At 37.6% G+C, this 21,382-nt stretch overlaps 1 protein-coding gene across 7 annotated transcripts in view; it reads right to left on the bottom strand.

The window, feature by feature from the left end:
• ARHGAP29 (Rho GTPase activating protein 29) overlaps positions 1 to 21,382 on the bottom strand; it is a 97,141-nt gene that overhangs the window by 15,585 nt on the left and 60,174 nt on the right. For 4 of the 7 annotated variants that reach the window (XM_009425690.5, XM_063799477.1, XM_001156219.7 and 1 more), the window contains 8 exons: positions 20,220 to 20,318; positions 19,063 to 19,202; positions 18,593 to 18,781; positions 17,873 to 18,010; positions 13,465 to 13,697; positions 11,600 to 11,915; positions 11,360 to 11,468; positions 6,348 to 8,495 (listed from right to left, as the gene is read on the bottom strand). In XM_009425690.5, the coding sequence (XP_009423965.2) occupies positions 7,615 to 8,495; positions 11,360 to 11,468; positions 11,600 to 11,915; positions 13,465 to 13,697; positions 17,873 to 18,010; positions 18,593 to 18,781; positions 19,063 to 19,202; positions 20,220 to 20,318 (2,105 nt within the window). In that variant the 3' untranslated portion in view covers positions 6,348 to 7,614. Of the gene's footprint in view, positions 1 to 6,347; positions 8,496 to 10,605; positions 10,720 to 11,359; positions 11,469 to 11,599; positions 11,916 to 13,464; positions 13,698 to 17,872; positions 18,011 to 18,592; positions 18,782 to 19,062; positions 19,203 to 20,219; positions 20,319 to 21,382 lie in introns of those variants that run through there. The other 3 variants (XM_054668034.2, XM_054668031.2, XM_063799480.1) reach the window with 2 other exon arrangements.

The raw sequence follows: 21,382 nt of genomic DNA, 5'->3' as shown, positions 1-21,382 counted from the left end.
CTCACTTTAACAGTAAACACCTGGTGCATGCATCTTTTGTTACAAGTCAGCCACTCACATGATAAGAGCTTGTGTTTGTTTTTCCACAATTTCAGCTCTTTCTGTTCAGGAGATAAGATTCTCACTCAGGGCAGTCTTAGCAGATTTGAGGCTATCTGTTTCTGAAGCTGGGAGACAGAATCCCTGAGTTCATAATTTTCTTTCATCACTTTGTCCACTGAACATAGGAACAACCAACCAGCTTCATTATGTTCCTTGGTTCTCCACATATGGTGAAAAGTATTATGCATAGGGTCACTAAACTTGACTCTCACGAGTAATGAAACAGGAGGGTCAAATGCATTTATTTTGCATAACTCTCTAAACAGTTCACACCAAGGACTATCAGTGTTCTCCATACTATTAGAAGTAGAGTCCTTAGCATTTTGGGTTCTAATCATATTAAGCAGCCAACTCCAGAAACCCCAAACCAATGAAAGAACTCCATCCTTAATATTCTGTTCCTCTAGAACCACTCCCAATACCAAAATCTGTATTAGTCAGGGTTCTCTAGAGGGACAGAATAGCGCACACACACACACACACACACACACACACACACACACAAATATATGGAGAGTTTAAGTATTAACTTACACAAACACAAGGTCCCACAATAGGATGTCTGCAGGCTGAGGAGGAAGGAGAGCCAGTCCAAGTCCCCAAACTGAAGAACCTGGAGTCCAATTTTCAAGGGCAGGAAGCATCCAGCATGGGACAAAGATGTAGGCTGGGAGGCTAGGCCAGTCTATCTTTTTCATTTTTCTGCCTGCTTTATTTTCGCTGGCAGCTGATTAGATGGTGTCCACTCAGATTAAGGGTGGGTCTGCCTTTCCCCAGCCCACTGAGTCCAATGTTAACCTCCTTTGGCAACACCCTCACAGACACACCCAGGATCAATACTTTGTAACCTTCAATCTAATAAAGTTGACAGTATTAACCATCACACCTGCCTAAGTAAAGATTAAATGAGATGATCATCACAACGCATATTTGCTGTTGTTGTTGTTTAAAAAAGTGAATGGAGGGCCAGGTGTCGTGACTCACACCTGTAATCCCAGCACTTTGGGAGGCCGAGGCAGGCAGCCCACTCAAAGTGAGTAGTTCGAGACCAACCTGGCCAACATGGTGAAACCTTGTCTCTACTAAAAATACAAAAATTAGTGGGTGTGGTTGTGTGCACCTGTAATCCCAGGTACTCGGGAGGCTGAGGCAAGAGAATCGCTTGAACCAGGAAGGCAGAGGTTGCAGTGAGCCGAGACAGCGCAACTGCACTCCAGCCTGGGTGACACAGCAAGACTTCGTGTCAAGAACAAAAAACAAAAAACAAATAAAAAAAGTGAATGAAGGGAAAAATAGATTAAGTTTTCAATGTAACATTGTTCATAGTAGGAAGAAAACCTGAAAGCAACCTAAATGCCCATCAACAGTGGGATTAATACATTGTAGTATAAACCCAGTAAAATACTTTAGTTTTTTAAAAAATGAAAATAAACTATAGTTACAATTGTATAGGTAGCTTTTTTTGTTTTAAAGCCAAGGAAGGATTAACATAAAATTCAAGATAGTGGTTACACCTGCTGTGAGAAGCGACAGGCATGTGATCAGGAAGGGGCATCCTGGTGGTTCCTTAACATCCTGATGAGGGTGTTGGGGCAAATGGGAATTCATTTTATAATCATTCTTTAAATGATACATGTATATGTACACACTGCTGCATTTATGACTCAGTTTTAAAACAAAAAAATCATTTAAAACTCTCACTGAATCTTAATCATTAGACTTACGTATCTATACTTGGAGATGGAGAATATGTAGACCTTGGTTCACCGTCCTAGTCTCCTGTGTTGAATTACAACACATTCTACTCATTTTTTGGCAACTACTAGATGAACTATTACAACTTTGATTAAAATAATTGATACAGAAAATTTATTTTGCTGGCAGTAGATCTCAAAAAGCAAATTTCTGGTATAAAATGATCTACAGAGAATTTGGCAGATGGCAACTATTGTGTGTCAGGTCTGTGTCTACAACTGTAAATAAGATCTTGCCATTCTTATAGTCAGGCTGTGTTATAGTCATCTCGATCTTTTTTTTTTTTTTTTGAGACAGAGTCTCACTCTGTCACCCAGGCTGGAGTGCAGTGGTGTGATCTCGGCTCACTGCAACCTCCGCCTCCCAAGTTCAAGCAATTCTCCTGCCTCAGCCTCCTGAGTAGCTGGGATTACAGGCACGCACTACTACGCCTGGCTATTTTTTGTATTTTTAGTAGAGACGGGGTTTCACCATGTTGGTCAGGCTGGTCTTGAACTCCTGACCTCGTGATCCACCCGCCTTGGCCTCCCAAAGTGCTGGGATTACAGGCATGAACCACTACGCCCGGCCTGATTTTTAAATTTCAGTGCTATATTCACTTATCAATGAGCAATGCCTCATTGGTAACGGTCACTATTCATCTCATTTCCAATACTGTCAACACTATAAAAGGAAGACTTACAATATCCTGTAACGAATGGGCATGACCGCATCCAGAAATCTGAGACAGGTTTTCATGTCATGTACAGCTTTTTGTTAATTGTTTAAAGCTGAAGATGAACTCAAATAAAACTTGTAACTCAGAAGCATAGCCAATTAGTCGTTTAATCTATTTTCTGAACTGCATGCTTATTTTATGTATGCAGAGTAGATTGGTTGAGTGTGAGGACACTTAAAAATAGCATGATACAGTTATTGTAGGAAGTATTTTTAAAAATTGTTACAGCCAAGACCAAAAAGTGAGAACCACAATTCAATATTTTCTATACATTTCATAAATGTCTATGTTTAAACATTCCTGGTAAATATGTATAATCGTACATTTTTAAACTTTCTCTGATAAATTCAGTAAGTATTCAATAATTGCTCATTATCAAAAGGTTGTGAATTTGTCTCTCTTCCAGCCAGATGACAGGAGCCTAGGATTCCAATGGTGTGCTCAGGACTGACATCACTGGGGTCAAAGATTCAGCTGCATGGTCCAGGCTCCAGGCTGGGGAGGATGTTAGGGATTGGTGTGGTCAGGACCAGTGCTGCTATGACTGTGGATTTATTTGGCATATTTGGGACTAGGTGTGATGAGACAGCAGCTGGCATGTCAAGAGGTTGAGGGAGGGAGGAAGAATGAACAAATTATTTAGGATTATGGGAGTCAGGTTTCTATGAGAGAAGGAAGTTACAAAGATGGAAAGGAAGACTAGATTAACCCCAAAGGATTGAATTGAAGGTGTCAATGTGAACTCAAAGTTTTCAATACGTATGTATAGAAATACATATAGAAGTAGGTGACTATTCTTGAATGTGTGTAGACATACGTTTTCCTTTGAGCTTTTCACCAATAGGACAGTGAGCCTTTCTCAGGTCTTCATTTCCATATACCATTCCCCATTTAAAGAAACCAGGGCTCCTTGGAAAAAATGGCTAATTCTAGACTTGGGGTAGGGAGTAGGAAAAAGTGTAAGATGCGCTCGTAAAAAAAATAAGAGGGGAAAAAGCAACGAGGCATCTCTAAGGAACACAGAAGCCAGCTTGAAGAGACTCCCAAAAACCAAATTGGGGAAAATTTCAGCATGAAAATAAGTGACAATAATACACTGTCACTGAATAAAGTAGGCATTCACGAGTCTATACTGATTTAAGTGAATGAAGGAATAGAGAAGGAAGAGCTCTTCCTTACAGTAGTAGGATGCCAACCAAGGCAGAAGCCACGGACTCACCATTTGACAACCAAAATAGTAATTGGTTCAGTCAAGAATTGTCAATAGACCAGCCCGTGACAATTCGATGAGAAACAGTACATTTACAATCTTTAAGAATCTCCTCACAAATTACTTCCTAATTCTAATTTTACACTGGAGAAACCTGGTATATACTATCTGAACCAAGTGACCAAAATTAATACTATCAGGTATAAGACAAATTGACATTGTGTGCATCCTGGCATGACACATTTGAGTATAGAGCATCATTTCTGTAGTACTGGACAAAAATATCTATCCTAAACCTTATGAGTCTTATCTAATGATAAACCAAAACTGAGGAACTTTCTACAAACTGGCCAATCCTCCTCAAGTGTCAAGGTCAAAGACAAGTCTGAAAAGATGTTCTGGACTGAATGAAACAAGAGATAGGACAACTAAATGCACTATGTGGTCCTGGATTGGGATGCTGAAACACAGGAACATTACTGAGGCAATCAGAATCAGCAGATTGAATGTGGTCTATGGATTAGATATCATGATGTCAATGTCAATCTCCTAAGTTTGATGGTTGTACTATGGTTACGTTGGAATGCCCTTGTCTTAAGGAAATACACAGTAGATAGAGGTAATAATGCAAAAAATATTTTGGCTGGGATTACATTGAATCTACAAATGTAAATGAACATCTTTACACGACTGAGTCTTCTAATTCGTGTACATTATGGAGTGCTACATTTAAGATCTCCTTAAATGCTTCCTGACATGGTCTAACATTTTCTCCATCAAGATCTTGTACATCTTTTGTTAGACTTATTCTTAGGTAGAGTATTTTGTATTTTTTTAATGATATTGAAGAGATCTTTCTAAAAACTTCCATTTCTGTTAGTTGCTGATATCCAGGAATACAACTGACTTACATACTGATTGTGAATGTAGCAAATTTGCTAACTCCCAGATGTTAACTGAATAGTCTACATATATAATCATATCAACACATCACCATAATCTCCTGCCTGTAGGAAAGAAAAACCCATAAAATTCCACTGACTGTAAGTTATTTAACAATATACAATGGTTGTCATTTAGAGAGATGTTTCCAGTTGTATAAATACTGTAACACAACGATAGCTGGGAATAGTGTAGCCATAGTACCATCTTTAAATCACCCAAATAACTGAGGTACAATTCTATCTGCTTGTGAGTTCACTAGGCAACAAGTCTCAGGGATCATATAGTCTTTGTCTCTGTATCAAAACAAATACACTGCCTAAGGTACACTGAAAGTAATTTAACATGCTGTACTCATAAATTCTAACTAAGTTCTCTGTAGGTAAAACATGGCTAGGGAAGTTATGATCAACCCTTCAGAAACGACTTCTTCTGAGTCGTTTGGACAATACGCATCATCTTGGACAATACGCCTCCCACAAGGCTTCCTGGTGTTCTGGCAGCACTAACAGGGCTCCCGCTGTTGCCCTTTCCTTTTGGTCACGTATCTTTCCATGTCGCAAGAAACAACTTCTGGATAAATGATTTCCACCACATTATTAGATAGCACAACACAGTGCACACTGTGGATACTCTAGAAATAGCAACCTCTTCTCAAGAGATACTTGCTCAGGGCCCCAGGAAACTAGAAAGCATCTAGAGGCTTAAGGCTCTAAGCTGGACAAAGTGCCAGGGAGCCCTAAAGGCAGAAAAGACCCAAAAGTGAAATTCTCATTTTTAAGCTGTGAGGGAAAACAGAGAAATGAGTTTATTACATGATATAACCTTTGGGTGGGCTCCATATATTAAAAGAAAACTGAAGAAGTTTAAAAGTACATTTTCTAAGTTTTAGTATAGGATGATGATAATGTTCTGGAGATGAAAGGTGCTCATGGTTGCAAAACAATGTGAATATACTTAATGCCACTGAACTATATGCTTAAAAATGGTTCAAACAATATACTTAAAAATGGTAAATGTTATGTGTATTTTACCACAATAAAAAATTTTTAAAGTTGCATTTTCTATTGTTAAAAACTACCAGATATTATTTAGTAATCACAGTCATTAAGAGCACTAACCATCAAAATCTGACAGCCCTATGTTTGAGATTTGACTCCACCTGTTACACCTGTGGAACACTGAAGCAAGTCATTTAACTAAGCCTTAGTTTCCTTATCTGTAACACAGAAATAATAACATGCTTACCCACCCATTATAGGTTGCTGTGAACTTGAAATAAAATAATCTATGTAGCACCTTGGCAAAGTTCCTGGCACACAGAGAAGGCTCAATACACATGGGCTCTAATTTTCTTTTTAGGTATTCATAGCAATATGATTATTTTATATTTTGTACAATGACGACTAAAAACAAGTCTTCAGAAAAAAAAGGGCTGGTTATTGCTCCCTAGACCTTTACATCACACAGAACTATAAAACAGGTTTCCATAAAATTCATTCCACATTGTAGTCAACGGATGTATGATCCTAGGTGTTGACTTCTAAGCCAATGGTTAATAACCTTAAACTCTCATACTGTAATAGGCAACAACTGAAAAGAAGCCACGGGAACATGAAATAATTTAACAAGTTGATATATATATATATATTATCAAGTATAACACAGTCATACAAAAACATTTAGTAGAAATATAATTCACACATAAAAACAGTCTACTTATTTTTTGTCCCTTTTATATCCTATTTTAGGCAAAATGATAAAACCCAGAAAATAACAGGAATGTACTAGTCCTAAAAACTGGACCTTTTATAAATGAAACAGATCCGATCACCTATACCTTCTCTCAAATTCCAAATAATGAGGCTTACTGACCTGTACTCTCAGAATCAACTTAAATAAATTTTAGCTTGATTTGGATGAAATATGTACTTTCAGTTGTTGACAATCCAGGTAGAACAAGTACATAAAATGATTCCTAAGTCAAAACATTTCATACAAAAGGAATGGTTTTAACCCAGACAAATCAAGAGGAAATGCACTGAATTCAAAAACTTCTGAAACAGGCATTTTTTGGACCATTTATAAAATACTAAAAAGTTCAGAACTGCTGAAAAACAAAAGTTTATATAAAATAAAGCCAAGGGGTGAAAAACTATCAAATGTATTAAAACCATCTAAAGCCAAATATAATATAACTGAATATATAATTTAGAAACAGGTTTAAGTGCATTTTCTTTGTACAATTGACTATTACATGTAAAAACTGGCAATTAATTAAAATGCAATTAAATACAGATTTGCAAGCCTTCTGGCCATTATGTAAACATTTAAAAATTAACTGAATTGCCAATTGAAAAATAAGAGCTTACATACGTATCTTAAAAAAGCACAAATGGTAAAAGATGCACTATAAAATTGTGTGAAAAAACATATGCATACCAACAAAGATCTTTTTAGGCACTTGCATTCAGAAACATTCCTTTTATAAATAAGCACTTATAACAGTTCCACTCCAAAAAATAAACCTGATTTTCCCAAATTGCACCTATTAGTTGAGACTATATCATATATTAGGGATGCATTCAAATGGACCATTTGGTGGGGAAAGTCAACTGAACTTTAAAAAATACGAATCCACCTATCTTATTCACAACTTCAAAAATACAGAATTTAAAGATAATTCCAGTGAGGCACAAATGTGACCCTATCAAAACATTCTACCATTCAGTATTACCAACAGAGGATAAATACAACAACAAAAGGCAAAACCCATGATTTGGCAGTCCTATACAAAAGGGGCCCTGTCAAAACATTCTTTCACGAAACAAGCACAATACCACAAAATAACACAACAACAACAAAAAAACCCTGAAATTTGACAACCCTACACAAATTGTGGAATTTCATCTTCGAGGTCTTCAAACTGTTGCATTCGTTTTAGCCTTGGTCTCTGACACATTGGATTCACATCAGGCAAGCCAAGCTCCTGAGAGTCTTCTTTAGGTTGACCAGTTGCTTGCCCAGGACAAGCTGATGCTTTGTCTGGGTCTGGTATTGACTTCACCATGAGACCGTGGGGATCGTGAGCTGTGCCAGGAGGCACTGCTGCTGAGGGTGAAGCTGGCTTCTCCTCATTCCCCCTGATACTGATGATGGGAGCATGTGGTTTATAAAATGTTGTCCAATGTTGAGGCTGCAGTGTTCTGGGTGCTCTGACAGGAGCGAGAGGGTAGGAATCTGAAGACCGTCTCTCAGATGCCTCTCTCACTGACCTGACTGGCTCTGCATATGGCTTACTGGGTTGAGTGGCATTGATAGAATGGTCCCCACTAATCTGGAGGCTTGTTGTCACTCCTTTTTCCTGGAGTGCACTGGGCATGATCATTGCAGTCTTGGCAGTTAGGCTGTTTTGTTCATACTGTTTGTCCTGAATTTTCTGTAGAGTTTGCTGGTCAAAGCCATTAAATTTGGAACAAACAGTAGTAGCAGCGTCTTTTCTATTAACTCCTTCAAAGGCAGGATTCTTGCAAAACTTGTCTAAATTTACATTTCCCATATTTCTGCCATTTCTCTCATTAGGAGGACTTGCAAGAAGTAGTCTATCTACAGGCAAACTTACAGGTCTAATCTTGGTCCTTGGAGTATGTCTCTCCACATTGTTGGTTGACCTATCAGATTTCAGAGAAAGTGGCTTAGGGGTTTTACCATCTTCTATCTTTTGGGATGCTGATTCAGCCTCTTGGTCTAGAAGCAACTGTGCTTTGTCTGAAAATGAAAGAAATCTATTTAAGTTTGTGGCACATGGTTAATAAGAGAGTCTGAATGAGTTAGAGATGAACACTCTTATCAAGACAATATGAGTCTTACATATTTTTTCCAAAATAATATTCTCAGTTACCTATGTGGAGGAGTTAAACATTTGCACAGTATTAAAGGTGTATATTGAATTTAAAAGTTCAAATTTTTTACTCATTTAAATCAACATGAACAGCTACAAAACACAAAAAAAAACACTTGCTGAGTAACTTCCTTTTAAGGGCTGTGCATGAACAAGTACTTTCTGGGTCAAAAGACTATCACAATTTCAATAGGCAGACATTGGAAAATTAACCTCAGAAAAGTGACACTAATTTACACACCAACCAGATGTAAGTGTGCCCTGAATCCCAAGGATTTTGCCAACTCATTCAATCTGCTTTTCAGTTACACTCAACCCAGTGAGAGCATATCATATTAGATGCCTTAGATGCTCTCCATATCTGATCAACTAATAAAGCATAACATCCATTCTGTCAAATGAAGGCTGAATGCTTTTAAGTTAAAAAGTGCCATTTTCCCCACCTGCTCCCGGATTTTCTTTCTATAGTCCGAACCCACAGTCCATGTTTTCTCACTTAGAAGCCTCAGTTCCTGCATCTATCCTAAAAAATTCCAATTCCAGGAATGTTCCAGCCCTCCATTCTCCTGCTTTTCTGTTCACTGCTGAAACAAATCCACCAACTCCGTGCCTTGACGCCATCCTGACTTTGAGCTACAGCCAGCCCCAAGCACTGCATGCAATCCTTTCTCTGCCACCCAGTCCTTCACCCACATCTCTTAGGCAGTGGTTTGCAGACAGGTGCCCACCAGAGTCACTTTTTGGTCGTCGTCTCATCTGACCTTCTTCCACACCTGGGACTGCTGGCCTCTCTTCCCTGGGTTCCAAGGCTCTTTTATTGTTTTGTTTTGTTTTTGTTTTTTGAGACAGAGTCTCACTCTGTCACCCAGGCGGGAGTGCAGTGGCATTATCTTGGCTCACTGCAACCTCTGCCTCCTGGGTTCAGGTGATTCTCTTGCCTCACCCTCCTGAGTAGCTGAGATTACAGGTGCCTGCCACCATGCCCAGATAATTTTTGTATTTTTAATAGAGACAGGGTTTCACCATGTTGGCCAGGCTGGTCCTGAACTCCTGGCTTCAAGATCCGCACACCTCAGACTCCCAAAGTGCCAGGATTACAGGTGTGAGCCACCACACCTGGCCCAAGGCTCTTTTGATTTGCTTTCCCAGGTCCTCCACACATTTATAGAGCATTCTAAGGGACCTGGTTCCTTGCAATTGGACTCTAGGCACCAACATATATTCTTAAATTTCTGAGGGAAAAACTTAGAGCATAATGGAGAAGAGCACAGACTCTGAAGCACAGTTGCCTGGGTCCTGGCTCAGCCCTGCCTGCCACTTCTGCACCGGGCTAGGCAATATCACTGTCCTATGTGTCTTCATCTGCGAAATAAGACTCCTATGTGTATCTATGTTGCTGTGTGATCTAAATGATCTACTAGGAAAAGTGCTTAAAATTATCTTGTATGTAATAAACACTGGAAAGTGACATTTATTATTATTACTGTTCCTAAGAGCTTCATGGGATAGCCACAAAGGTTAGGTTTAGTAATCAGAACTGGGTTCAAATGTATTAAGAGAACAACCTTTGGCATTACTTAGTCTCTTTCAGACAGTTAGTTATGGGTTGAATGAGGATAATGCTATTTACTTTATAGCACAGAACTATGATGAAGATCAAACAGAATCAAACAAATAAGCACAGTGCTTAGCACAGAACAGGCAGGTACCTGGTGAATGTTAGTTCCATTCCTTTTTTTTTCCTTTGAGATGGAGTTTCTCTTGTCACCCTGGCTGGAGTGCAATGGCACGTTCTCGCCTCACTGCAACCTCTGCTTCTCGGGTTCAAGTGATTCTCCTGCCTTAGCCTCCCGAGTAGCTGGGATTACAGGCGCCCACCACCACACCTGGCTAATTTTTTGTACTTTTAGTAGGCGGGGTTTCACCATGTTGGCCAAGCTGGTCTCAAACTCCTGACCTCAGGTGATCTGCCCGCCTCGGCCTCTCAAAGTGCTGGGATTACAGGCGTGAGCCACCATGCCCGGCCCTCCTTTCCTTTTTAGACCCTATGATCACTGATACTTGATTACACATTAAATTTAACATATATGGCTGCAATGTAAAAAACTGGAATTTAGCTATAACAATGTAGAAATGACAATACAAATGGAAGCTTTTCCACCAGCTTAACAACTAGCAATGACAGCAACTAATATTATAAAGAGAAAATAAGTGAATAAAATGATCGTAGTCAAGGAAATAAAAAAGACATACACATCTCTGTGTTTAATAGGTTAAATGTAGGCCACAGGTAAAAAGCATGTCAAAAAAAAAGTAGGACTCTAAAGTTTTTGAATTTCAGGAGTCTAGTTTGACTCTGTATGAGCAGTTAGCTCAATGCACTGAACTATGGAACTGGAAGATACTAACGAATATCGCATTGCTCAACACATTTCTACTTTGATTTTAGCTGATGGCAAAATGCAAAAACAAAAACAAAATTCAGAAGGAACACAAAAAACATTATAAACTCCAAGATGTCTTATTATAAGAAAGACTTTTATGAAGAATGACATTCATTTAAATGCAAGATACACTAAAAGGCAACTTTCTCAATGGCTAGCCAAGATTTGTTAACTAATAAAGCTTCATTCTCTGGCTTCCCTCATTGCCCCTCACCTTGGTTTTAATCACGGTTCTACTGGTAAAATTTTAAGTCAGCAAACATATTTTTTTTTACATGGCTACTCACCACTGAGACATGCATCACATTTTCCTAACGCATTTTGCTTGCGTTCTGATTCCTCAAATGATGTAGCTCGTTCAAAAATTTTGCTTTCACTCTCTGAAGTATGGATATCCTATTGATGCAAGATAATTTTTAAAATGGAAGAAGTAAAACATAACCTCAAAATAAACATTTCAAAGATCTTTAACTTATTAATATAAATATTACAAAGTTCTAATATAATTCCATAAAGGTCAAACTCACTTCCTTTGAAGAAAAAAATAGTGACTTCATGGAACGTTCAATGTCTCTTTCTTCTGGTGATAACAGAGGCTTTGGAAAACAGCCTTGATCAACAACACCTATGCTACACATAACATCTTGTGGTTGTAGGGACCCATCGAAGATCTTCTGTGAGTAAGTAATGAGAAACTCTACCAAGCGTGCTTGATTTGAATACTCTGCAAGGGAGGAGATGGTGATAGGAGCAGTTGTGGGCCTTGGCCTAATGAGACTTGGTCCAAATATCACCCCCAAGTTTTTGGAGTTCATCTTGTTTTCTTCTGCATGATCTACTACCCTGCAAAGTAGAACACATAAAGTTGTATGAGATTTTCCTATTAGAGTTCCTTGACTGTAGTTTACTATGGAATAGAGGGGTGGAGGGAAAATGAGCTGTACAAAAATACTAGGGGGAAAAAGTCTAGGAAAAGGTTATATTTATTTGATTAAAATATTGACCACATGCCAAATAGAGTTTCACAGTTTCACAGTATTGGAATAAATTTCAAGTTAAGTAGAAGGAACTACTATAGTTTTACCAGCAGAAAGAAAAAATACCCCTAAAAACTGCTCCCATCTCAGTATATGGTATATCCTCCCAAGTCCTTATACTGGGAACTTAAACATCATTGTCAGGTGTCTCACTACCCATCTCCAAGTCTAGATGATTCTCCCTTCTGAAGATCTCAGTTCCAACACCATCCCCACTCCTCTGGCCTCACTTCAAGCTCTTACCACCTTTTATTTCTATGATTATTCAAGGAGATCTGAATTGTAATAAAGGCCTCCTCTCCAACCTAGTTTCCATATTGCTGCCAGAAGTATCTAAAAGGCAAATCTGAGCCTGTCAAATTCCTAGCTCAAAATTCTTTAGTGGGTACTGAAGGAAGATGGTCAGCGCATGCAAGACTGCCAGGCATGCAAGACTTTATCAGGCCTCTACCTGGCTCAGTTTCTGCTACTGCTTGCTGTATTGCAGCCTAACCAATTCACTTATATTTCTCAGATGCACAATGAGCTCGTGTCTCCATATCTGTGACTTTGTGCCTGGAATGCTCTTCTGTGTAATTTTGCCCACCAAGATACAACTTGGTTCTGTAAGTCCGATTCAAGGGCTATCTCCTCTGATTTATGCCTGCACCACACAATCTTCCTCTGCATGCTGTGCATAGCTGTTAGAACAATGATGCTGTACTCTATTTGTCTGCAGATCTGTCCCCACAGCTGATGAGACCAACAGATGGCTGAAACCCTATGTTTTCATCCTTGTTTAGCCAGCCAGAGCCTGGCACACAGGAGGCATCTGAGGGAACTATGTTGGCTGCATGTACATGTATCTTCAATGTCTCCCTTTCCCTTACACAGATTGGAAATGAAATGTTCATTTTAAAAGTAACACTGCAACAATATGAACACACTTAACACTTAAGAATGGCTAAGAAGTGCCAGGCGCAGTGGCTCACGCCTGTAATCCCAGCACTTTGGGAGGCTGAGGCGGGCGGATCATGAGGTCAGGAGTTCGAGACCAGTCTGGCCAATATGTTGAAACCCCATCTCTACTAAAAATACAAAAATTAGCTGGGCATGGTGGCATGCACCTGTACTCCCAGCTACTTGGGAGGCTGAGGCAGAAGAATTGCTTGAACCCAGGAGGCGAGGTTGCAGAGAGCCGAGATTGTGCTGCTGCACCCCAGCCTGGGTGACAGAGTGAGACTCTGTCTCAAAAAAAAAAAAAAAAAAAGAATGGCTAAGAAAGTAAATTTTGTTATGTGGATTTTACCACAATTAAAAACAAAAAACAAATCAATTGCCCATTAATAAACGTTCTAGTTATATAAAATTCTTACCGCTTTAGATGTACTATAAGGAAATGAAGACTGTTAAAATTTGATGCTGGCAATTGTCTTAGAAGGTCTTTGCTTTTTAGAAGAATTCGGTTTATTTCTATACACATATTTGGCCATTTTTTGTCTTCAAGACTATCCTTTTTTGTCTCTTGTTCTTCATTTACATGTTGGATCTCTTTTGCAAGGTCTATAAATTCCTTGTACAATCGAAATAAAATAAATGGTTCTGGGAGCTAAAGAAATAAAATTACATTGGGGTAAGCATTCTATTTTTTTCTGTTAATAATCAACTATTACTAACAGTTACAGAGTGATTTAGCATGTCCCTATACATTAAGAATATTTAAAGTCAATCCACATTTAGTAATGTAAATGTTTGCTACAGATGTGGTCTATAAAGTAAACCTAGAATCATCATCATAAATTGTATCTGTATTAAAAACAACTTAACTGATAATCAGTAAAACTAAACCTAAAGCTGCATGATGGAATTTTACAAGTCTGATATATATCCTATAGCAATCACATTCACGACTCCCCCAAAGTTAGTATGATCTTCAACTCTTTTATTGAAATAAAACCCAGGATAATGCACAAAATAAGTCAAATTAGTTAAAAAGGTGAATAAACTGAATTTTCTTGATATGAGAGAAACAGCAAGAAGACACTGTTAACATTTTATTTATCTAATTTTTTAATACACCTTGAATTGCCATAAATAGGTCAAAAGAAAAAGTACCTTCTCAAACTAACAAAGGGCATGCCATTTTGATCTGCCCAGTGTCATAATGAATTTCAATGTTTCCGCTTGCTCTGTGATGAAACACAGGGTACCTCTGACTACTACCTGATGTCCTATTTTATCTGTGGTGAGTCAGAAGGTAGGTGCCCCTTTCTCTGGTTTCCTCTGCTGGTCCTAGAGAGGGGTAGCCTTGAGATCAATTTCTACCTACACCACTCTGGGATCTGAAGGAAGTCACTTAACCTCTTGGAGCTGCAGATTTCCTGCAGAATAAATGAGTAGCATGAAGTCTACTCTCTAACATTGTTTTAAGAATGGAACATGGTTTCCCACATGAAAGTCTCGGTCACATAATATTCCTGAGACAGAATGAGAGCTGATAGTATTGGACCCTATTCATTTCCTCTCCTTGCCTGGCTAGAAGAGATAAAGGATGATTCATTATGAGATTTATAGTCATTCAAAGGTATTTGGCCTCCATTTTTCAGCTGAGAATCCTGTAAAATGTGATTAAAGATATACCAGTAGTTTCCTGGGCTAACATGGTAAATCCAACAATTATACCCAATTTCTTTTCCTGCAATCCCACTAAAATACAGTAAGCCCACAGGACTGAGAGAATAGGAGAGGAGACAAAAGCATTACTTCATAAGCTGAAGAGTTGAAGAGCAAATGAACAAGTACTGACTTAGCAGCTCTGATAAAGCTGAAATCTCAAACTGTGAACCAACATGACTGACAGAATCCTAAGGAGACTCAGGGACTGTCAGCACTAGGTCTTCTGATTCTGCTGGAGCTATCTGAGAAGGCTTAGATCTGTAGATCCCTGTTGCCACTTTACGCTTCTGAGCAGCCTCTTCCCGAGAAGTCTCAAGGTTTCTTCTCCGGGCAGTATAAAACAGAGAGTCTCTGGATGGGCAATGTCAAACACAAAGGACAGACGGGCAACTATCTGAAAATGGGGATTTAGTGGACTGCACATGCCATTCTAAATGTAGAGATCCTGAGGCCTTCTTAGCCTACTTGGCTCTTACAGGACTGGTACCACACTCTAGGCAAGGAAAGACCCTTCTCTGGAGTATCAGACTACCCCAAGAACAGAAACCTATAGAGATAGAGGCATCAAGTGTTTCCCAAACAGCCCACCTAGATCACCCTACTATAAAGCTCAAGGTCTTCGAAGACTTCTTGTGTTCAAGAGCTTCAAAAGAGATTCAGTTTTCAACTCTTTCATTTTAAGCAGACAGTCATGGAGACGGAAATCAAAATGAGTAGAAAACAACAACAACAACAACAACATAAAGGTCTAGGACTGTGCTATTAATATGGTGGCCACAAGCCACATGTGGCTACTGAGCACTGGAAATGTGGCTGGTCTAAACTCAGATGTACTTTAAATGAACAAAACATAGCAGATTTCAAAGACTCAGTAACAAAAAAAGGTAAAATTATTTCATTAATAATTTAAAAATACTGATTAAATGTTCAAATGATATTTTCAGTTTAAGTAAAATATTAAACTAATTTCACCTGTTTATATTTATGTGGCTACTAGAAAATTTAATACTGTATATGTGGCTCACATTATATTTCTATTGGACAAGGCTAGAGAATAAGCCAAGAATCCTTAAAAAAAAATTATAAATATCCTCAGATATGGCAGTCATTAAAAAAGGAAGAAAGCTGCAAAAAGAACAAAAACTACAATTCTGGGGAATTGAAACATGATACCAGGAATGAAATAGTTAATAGCAAGGAAGAAAGATAAAGCTGAGGAAATCTCTTAGAAAGTGTTGTAAGAAAACAAAACAAAAAAAAAGAAATGAATGATAGAGAAAAGATAAGGGAACTAGAGAACCTGTCCAGGTTGTCAAGTATCCAAATAAGAGTTCCAGATGGAAAGCACAGAGAAAATAAAGGGGAGGAAATGAGCAGCAAAATGGGAAGTTCCAAAAACTAAAGGACTAACCAGGATTGGCAGCGCTTATGGAGTGCCCTGAATAGTGGATAAAATACACCCACATCGAAACACATACTTATAAAATTTTAGGATAATGGGAAAAAAAGAAGATTCCACAAGCTTTCAGAGACAAAATCATAGGCCACATACAAGGAGTTAGAAATGAGAAGGATTTCAGGCTTCAAAGAGAACAAAAAAACACCTTTGAATTTCTGAAGAAAAATAATTTTCAGTCCAAAATATTAGAACCATCCACACTATCAACACTTATGACATTTCCATTCAAGAGAGTAGAATATAAAGACATTCGTGGATAAATAAGGTTTTAAATATTCACTCCTATTCTACCTTGCTCAAGTATGGGCATGACCAAAACAGGAGAATAAAACAAAACAAAACAAAACAAAACAGGGAAGACATGACAGGCATTTCTTCATAAAAGAGGAGAAGGTGGAAAAGAGATACCCCAGGATGGCAGCTAGTTACCATATTTTTAAAAATCCAGTACAAAATTATAGCTAGATAAGGAGGAGTAAGTTCTGGTGTTTTATACCACTGTAAGATGACTGTAGTTAACAATAATATATTACATACTTTCAAATAACTAAAAGGAGGGTAATGAATGTTCCCAACACAAAGAAATGATGCTTGAGATGATGAATGGGCTAATTACCCTGATCTGATCATTACGCATTATATGTATCAAAACATCACTGTGTACTCTATAAATATGTACAGTTATATGTCAATTAAAAAAAATTTTTTTTTTTTAAAAAGGATCCTGCTGGAAGCAACAGAACTGCAGAGATTGATATGTTGAGGACTATCATCACTATTCTCTCTGACATTATCTCTTCATTTTCACCCGAGGACAGAATAGCAGCTAAGCTTGGCTCAGGTCTTTTTTTGTACGTGTCTCATGACAATGTGCTGATTAAGTTCTTGCAATCCCTCCATAAGCTGCTGCTTGATGCTACTAGAGCCATTTATTTCATCCCACTGAGTAGGTCTTTGGACCTACTCCTGCAAACTACAGGTTTAACAGTGAGAAAAAAAAAAGAGCAGTCTACTCCCTGACCATATTCCTGCTAGAATGTGCAGTACCCAGCTTATAGGACAGTCCTTCCAGGTGTTCCAAATGTAGTACATTACATGTTCCCAGGACTCATTCATCATCTTGGCCACTAACCTATCACAGTGGCTATTTTAAAATATCAACGAAGGCAAAGCCAGCCTACGATCCAGACACTGTTTTACTTACTTCATATAACTGTGTGGATACTGGGATTTCCTTACACAGCTAGATTTATGCTTTCAAGTCAATTTTCCAAAGCTTAACAATACATTGTTTAGGAATAAATAGCAAGTATTAAAACTATTAAGAGAAGAGAGAGAGTTATGATTATTAAAGACCTCCTTGGTGGAGTTAGGGGGATGTAACTTGGAAGAGGAACATGGGGGTTTTTTATAAGGTACGGTAATATTCTATTTTCTTAAGGTGGGTGATGGGAGATGAGTTTGTTTTTATTTTTCTTTAAATTGTACATGTATTTCATATACTCTGACCTATGCACTAATAATTAGCAAGATACCCATACCGTCTATGCCAATGAAAAAACATGTGTAGCAAATGTTATCAGCAAAATACAAATCATATTTTTGCTGTTTTTAATTTAATGGTGGGTTTCAAGGGTAAAAATTTTTACCTGCCGAAGGTATAATTTCAAGACGTCACAGATATCATGTGAACTAAATTCTGAAATATCTACCAAGTGCATTCCATTTTCCAAAGCTTGACACAGTTTTTCAGTTTTTATTTTGTTTCCACACACACGATAAATTCCCTTCAACAGAAAAGAAAAAAATTTTGCAAAATTCTTCTTTAGTACAAATGGCTAAATGCAGATATCTACATATATTTGATTTTCAATCTTTTCACTCTATTTCAAATTTTATTATTATTTTAGAAAAAACTATTCAAGGCCAAATGAAGTAACATTTCCTATAGAAATCTGAAAAAATTTAGTTATTAAAGACTGTTCATTGGCCAGGTGCCTGGGAGGTGGAGGCGGGAAGATCACCTGAGCCTAGAGTTCAAGACCAGCCTGGGCAACATAAGGAGACCACATCTCTACAGAAAAAAAAAATTTTTTTTTTAATTAGCCAGGCGTGGTAGCGCGTGCCTGTGGTCCCAGCTACTCAGGAGGCTGAAGTGGGAGGGTTGCTTGAGCCTGGGAGGTCAAGGCTGCAGTGAGCAGTGATCATGCCACTGTACTCCAGCCTGGGCAACAGAGTGAGACCGTGTCTCAGAAACAGAACAAAACAAAAAAAAACCCTGAGCATTATTTTCCTTTAAAGTCTCCTTTTCATTAGAATAGGTTACACAGGCATTTATGCTTTTTAAAATTTTAAGAGTTATAATGTACCTGTAGACACAAAGCTCTATTTTCAATCTCTGAGGCACATATTTTGAGTATAAAAGGGATACCATCTGGTTCCTTTTTTGCAACTTGTGTGAATTCTGCTCCAAATAAGTGTATTTTTCCTGGAAGTTTCTGATGACCACAAATAATGACTAAATTTTCCAAACACTTTCGATGACAAACAAGGAGACACTACAAGAAAATGATAGTTTGAAACTGGTTAACCTTAAAACTATTCACAACTGGGCAAACTGCAGGTGGAAGGTAACACAACAAAAATGAGTTTAAGAGGTATTACTTGCGCTATTTGAAACAGATTTAACAACAAAATAAAATATAAAATTATAGAAGGTGTACTGTAGTACAATTTATTAAACATATATTTGCAAAAGATCCTAAAAAGTAAAATTAAAAACAAAAAAGTATAAAACAAAAAGCATAGAAGGGTCAACACAATTCCACAAAGATCTTACCTCTTCACATTCAACACCTTGGAACACTACAATGCCTTCACAATCCCTACATTTCGTGGGGGATCTCAATTTGCGAAACTTGTGTGTGAGAGCTGCCTTTGACATCAATGTTTTCTTAAATGTTCCAAGGGAATTGGGTCCTTGCAAGAGAAATAGTTTACAAAAATTGTAAAATGATAGAAAAATTATACCATGTGATATCATATTTTGAATAATCTTTAAACCCTATAATCATTCATATATTATAAAAAGCTTTGAATCTCTAATATCAAAATAGCTGCTTAGCATCCAATTTATAGGTCTAATTTATAGATCTCTTAAAAGGCACATTTATCAAACATTTTAGCTATGAGTAAAAATCGTCACCAAGTCACTGCTATGAATAATAACATGACATAACGTTTTCAGAATCAGCATATTTACACTGTTATTAATATGCTCTTTCATAGAGCTGGGAAGTGTGTTCATAGGTGGCATTAGAAAAAGCCCCTCTAAACAAAGAAAAATAGCTGTATGAGGTTAGAGTGTGAGCATTATCTGCATTACAGATAAAGCTATCCTTAATTCACTATAAAATTATAGTTAATATTAGCTAATTACATATTAATATTATACTGGAGGTCACATATTCCATTAATTTAGGAAATGATGCCAAACCAGGTATCTGTAGGCATTAAACACAAAATGAATTTATATGAATCTAATTCAAGTCGTTAAGGTAACTGATTTAACTTTATCCTTCAACATCCACAACTTCCTTGTCCTCAAGAAGTACACTTACTTAGTTTTCTTGCATTGTTTCTTTTGAAGGAGCTTTTTAGAATTTCTTATGCACCACAACCCTTTTAACACTAAGTCACAGTATTAGGTTTATGAAAATGCACAATATCTAGCCTGTTATTTTAGCACCATGCCAATACATTTTACATCCAGTAGTTTTGCTGCCTATTCTTATATTTGTATTTGTAACATTTGATTAATACATTATCAACCCATACTTATATATAATTGTTGGGATATATTTAAGTCATGGTGAATTTTTTTTGTTTAATACACAAAAAAGTATTGATTCTTTAAAATTGTACTATTTATCTAATATCATGCAGTGCTACTGATTGAGCTGGTTTAGTGGGACTTAATTCAGGTAAATACAATACCAGTTTCTGAAGGGGAAGGTGGCTCTCTTTCATCTAGATCATCTGCAGAGGACATAGTTCCACTGGATGGTGTTCGTGGAAGTTTTCGATGAAAGTCTCCTAGAAGAAAATTGTGGATACAATTACCTGACCATTCATTGTAGAATCTTTGAAATAGGAAATGACGCCACTTTTGAAATAACACGTCATACTATTTTATTAGCTTCAATGTAAAAATTTGCTTCTATTCTCATACTCTGGGTAACAGGGAATTTTGATACTCATTCCTGGGAACAAAAAGAAATTTAACCAAATCTGACTTTCCCAAACAAATTTAAAACTGAGGCTCATGTAGTCCAATAACACTTTACTGCCAACTTCTGATGGTAAGTATTAGAGATTGTAAACTCCACAAGTATAGCTGATATTTTCCATTCATATCTAATACCTAATATGTGACAGAGTAGCTGGCACAACAGTAAAGTTGTCATTAAATGTTTGCTGAATTAAGTTATAAATGTATACAATTAAACCAAAAGCTTTCTACTACATACAAAAATCTTTGAATATAACAACCCAACAGTAACATCACATTTATGTTACTGACAAGACTGCCGACTGGGAACCAGGAACAACAGCCCAGTGATACTGGCAGGGAGCTGAGACCACAGGATACAAGCTATGTCAGCAAAGGACACTGCCATATGTATCAAAGCATGTTTGGAAGCAGCTCAACTGGGAATGAGGTTTATTTACTCCCTCTGCACAGGCCTATATCTAAGTGGAAGAATTCACCTTAACGTAAGGCCTTAAACGTTTCAAATTCAGAGTTAGAAACGCCTTTACAAATGATTTTAAAGAACATCCTCTTCACCAAAGGATTTTTCTTCACAATATGCTTAAAGGTAGCTATCTAGTTTTCACTTTGAATGTGCCCCCAATGACTGATAAATCACAAGGTTGTATTGCTCCATTTTATAACTATTCTAATTGTAAAATGCATTTCTTATATTACTGAACAGAAATCTGCCTCCCTATAAATCCCAGCCTTGGTCATATTTTTCCCAAATGGAGGAAACAAGCACTCTAACTTTAATCCCTTGTCACTTCCAGTATTTGAAGACAGCTGACAGGTCTCCAATTTTCCTTTTTCCCAGGCAAGGCATTCCCAGGTTTTCACCCAT

The sequence above is a fragment of the Pan troglodytes genome, chromosome 1, assembly GCF_028858775.2.
Source record: "Pan troglodytes isolate AG18354 chromosome 1, NHGRI_mPanTro3-v2.0_pri, whole genome shotgun sequence".
Classification (NCBI taxonomy): Eukaryota; Metazoa; Chordata; class Mammalia; order Primates; family Hominidae; genus Pan; species Pan troglodytes.
Note: the sequence above shows the minus strand (reverse complement) of the source record. Positions and strands in the feature narration are given on the sequence as shown.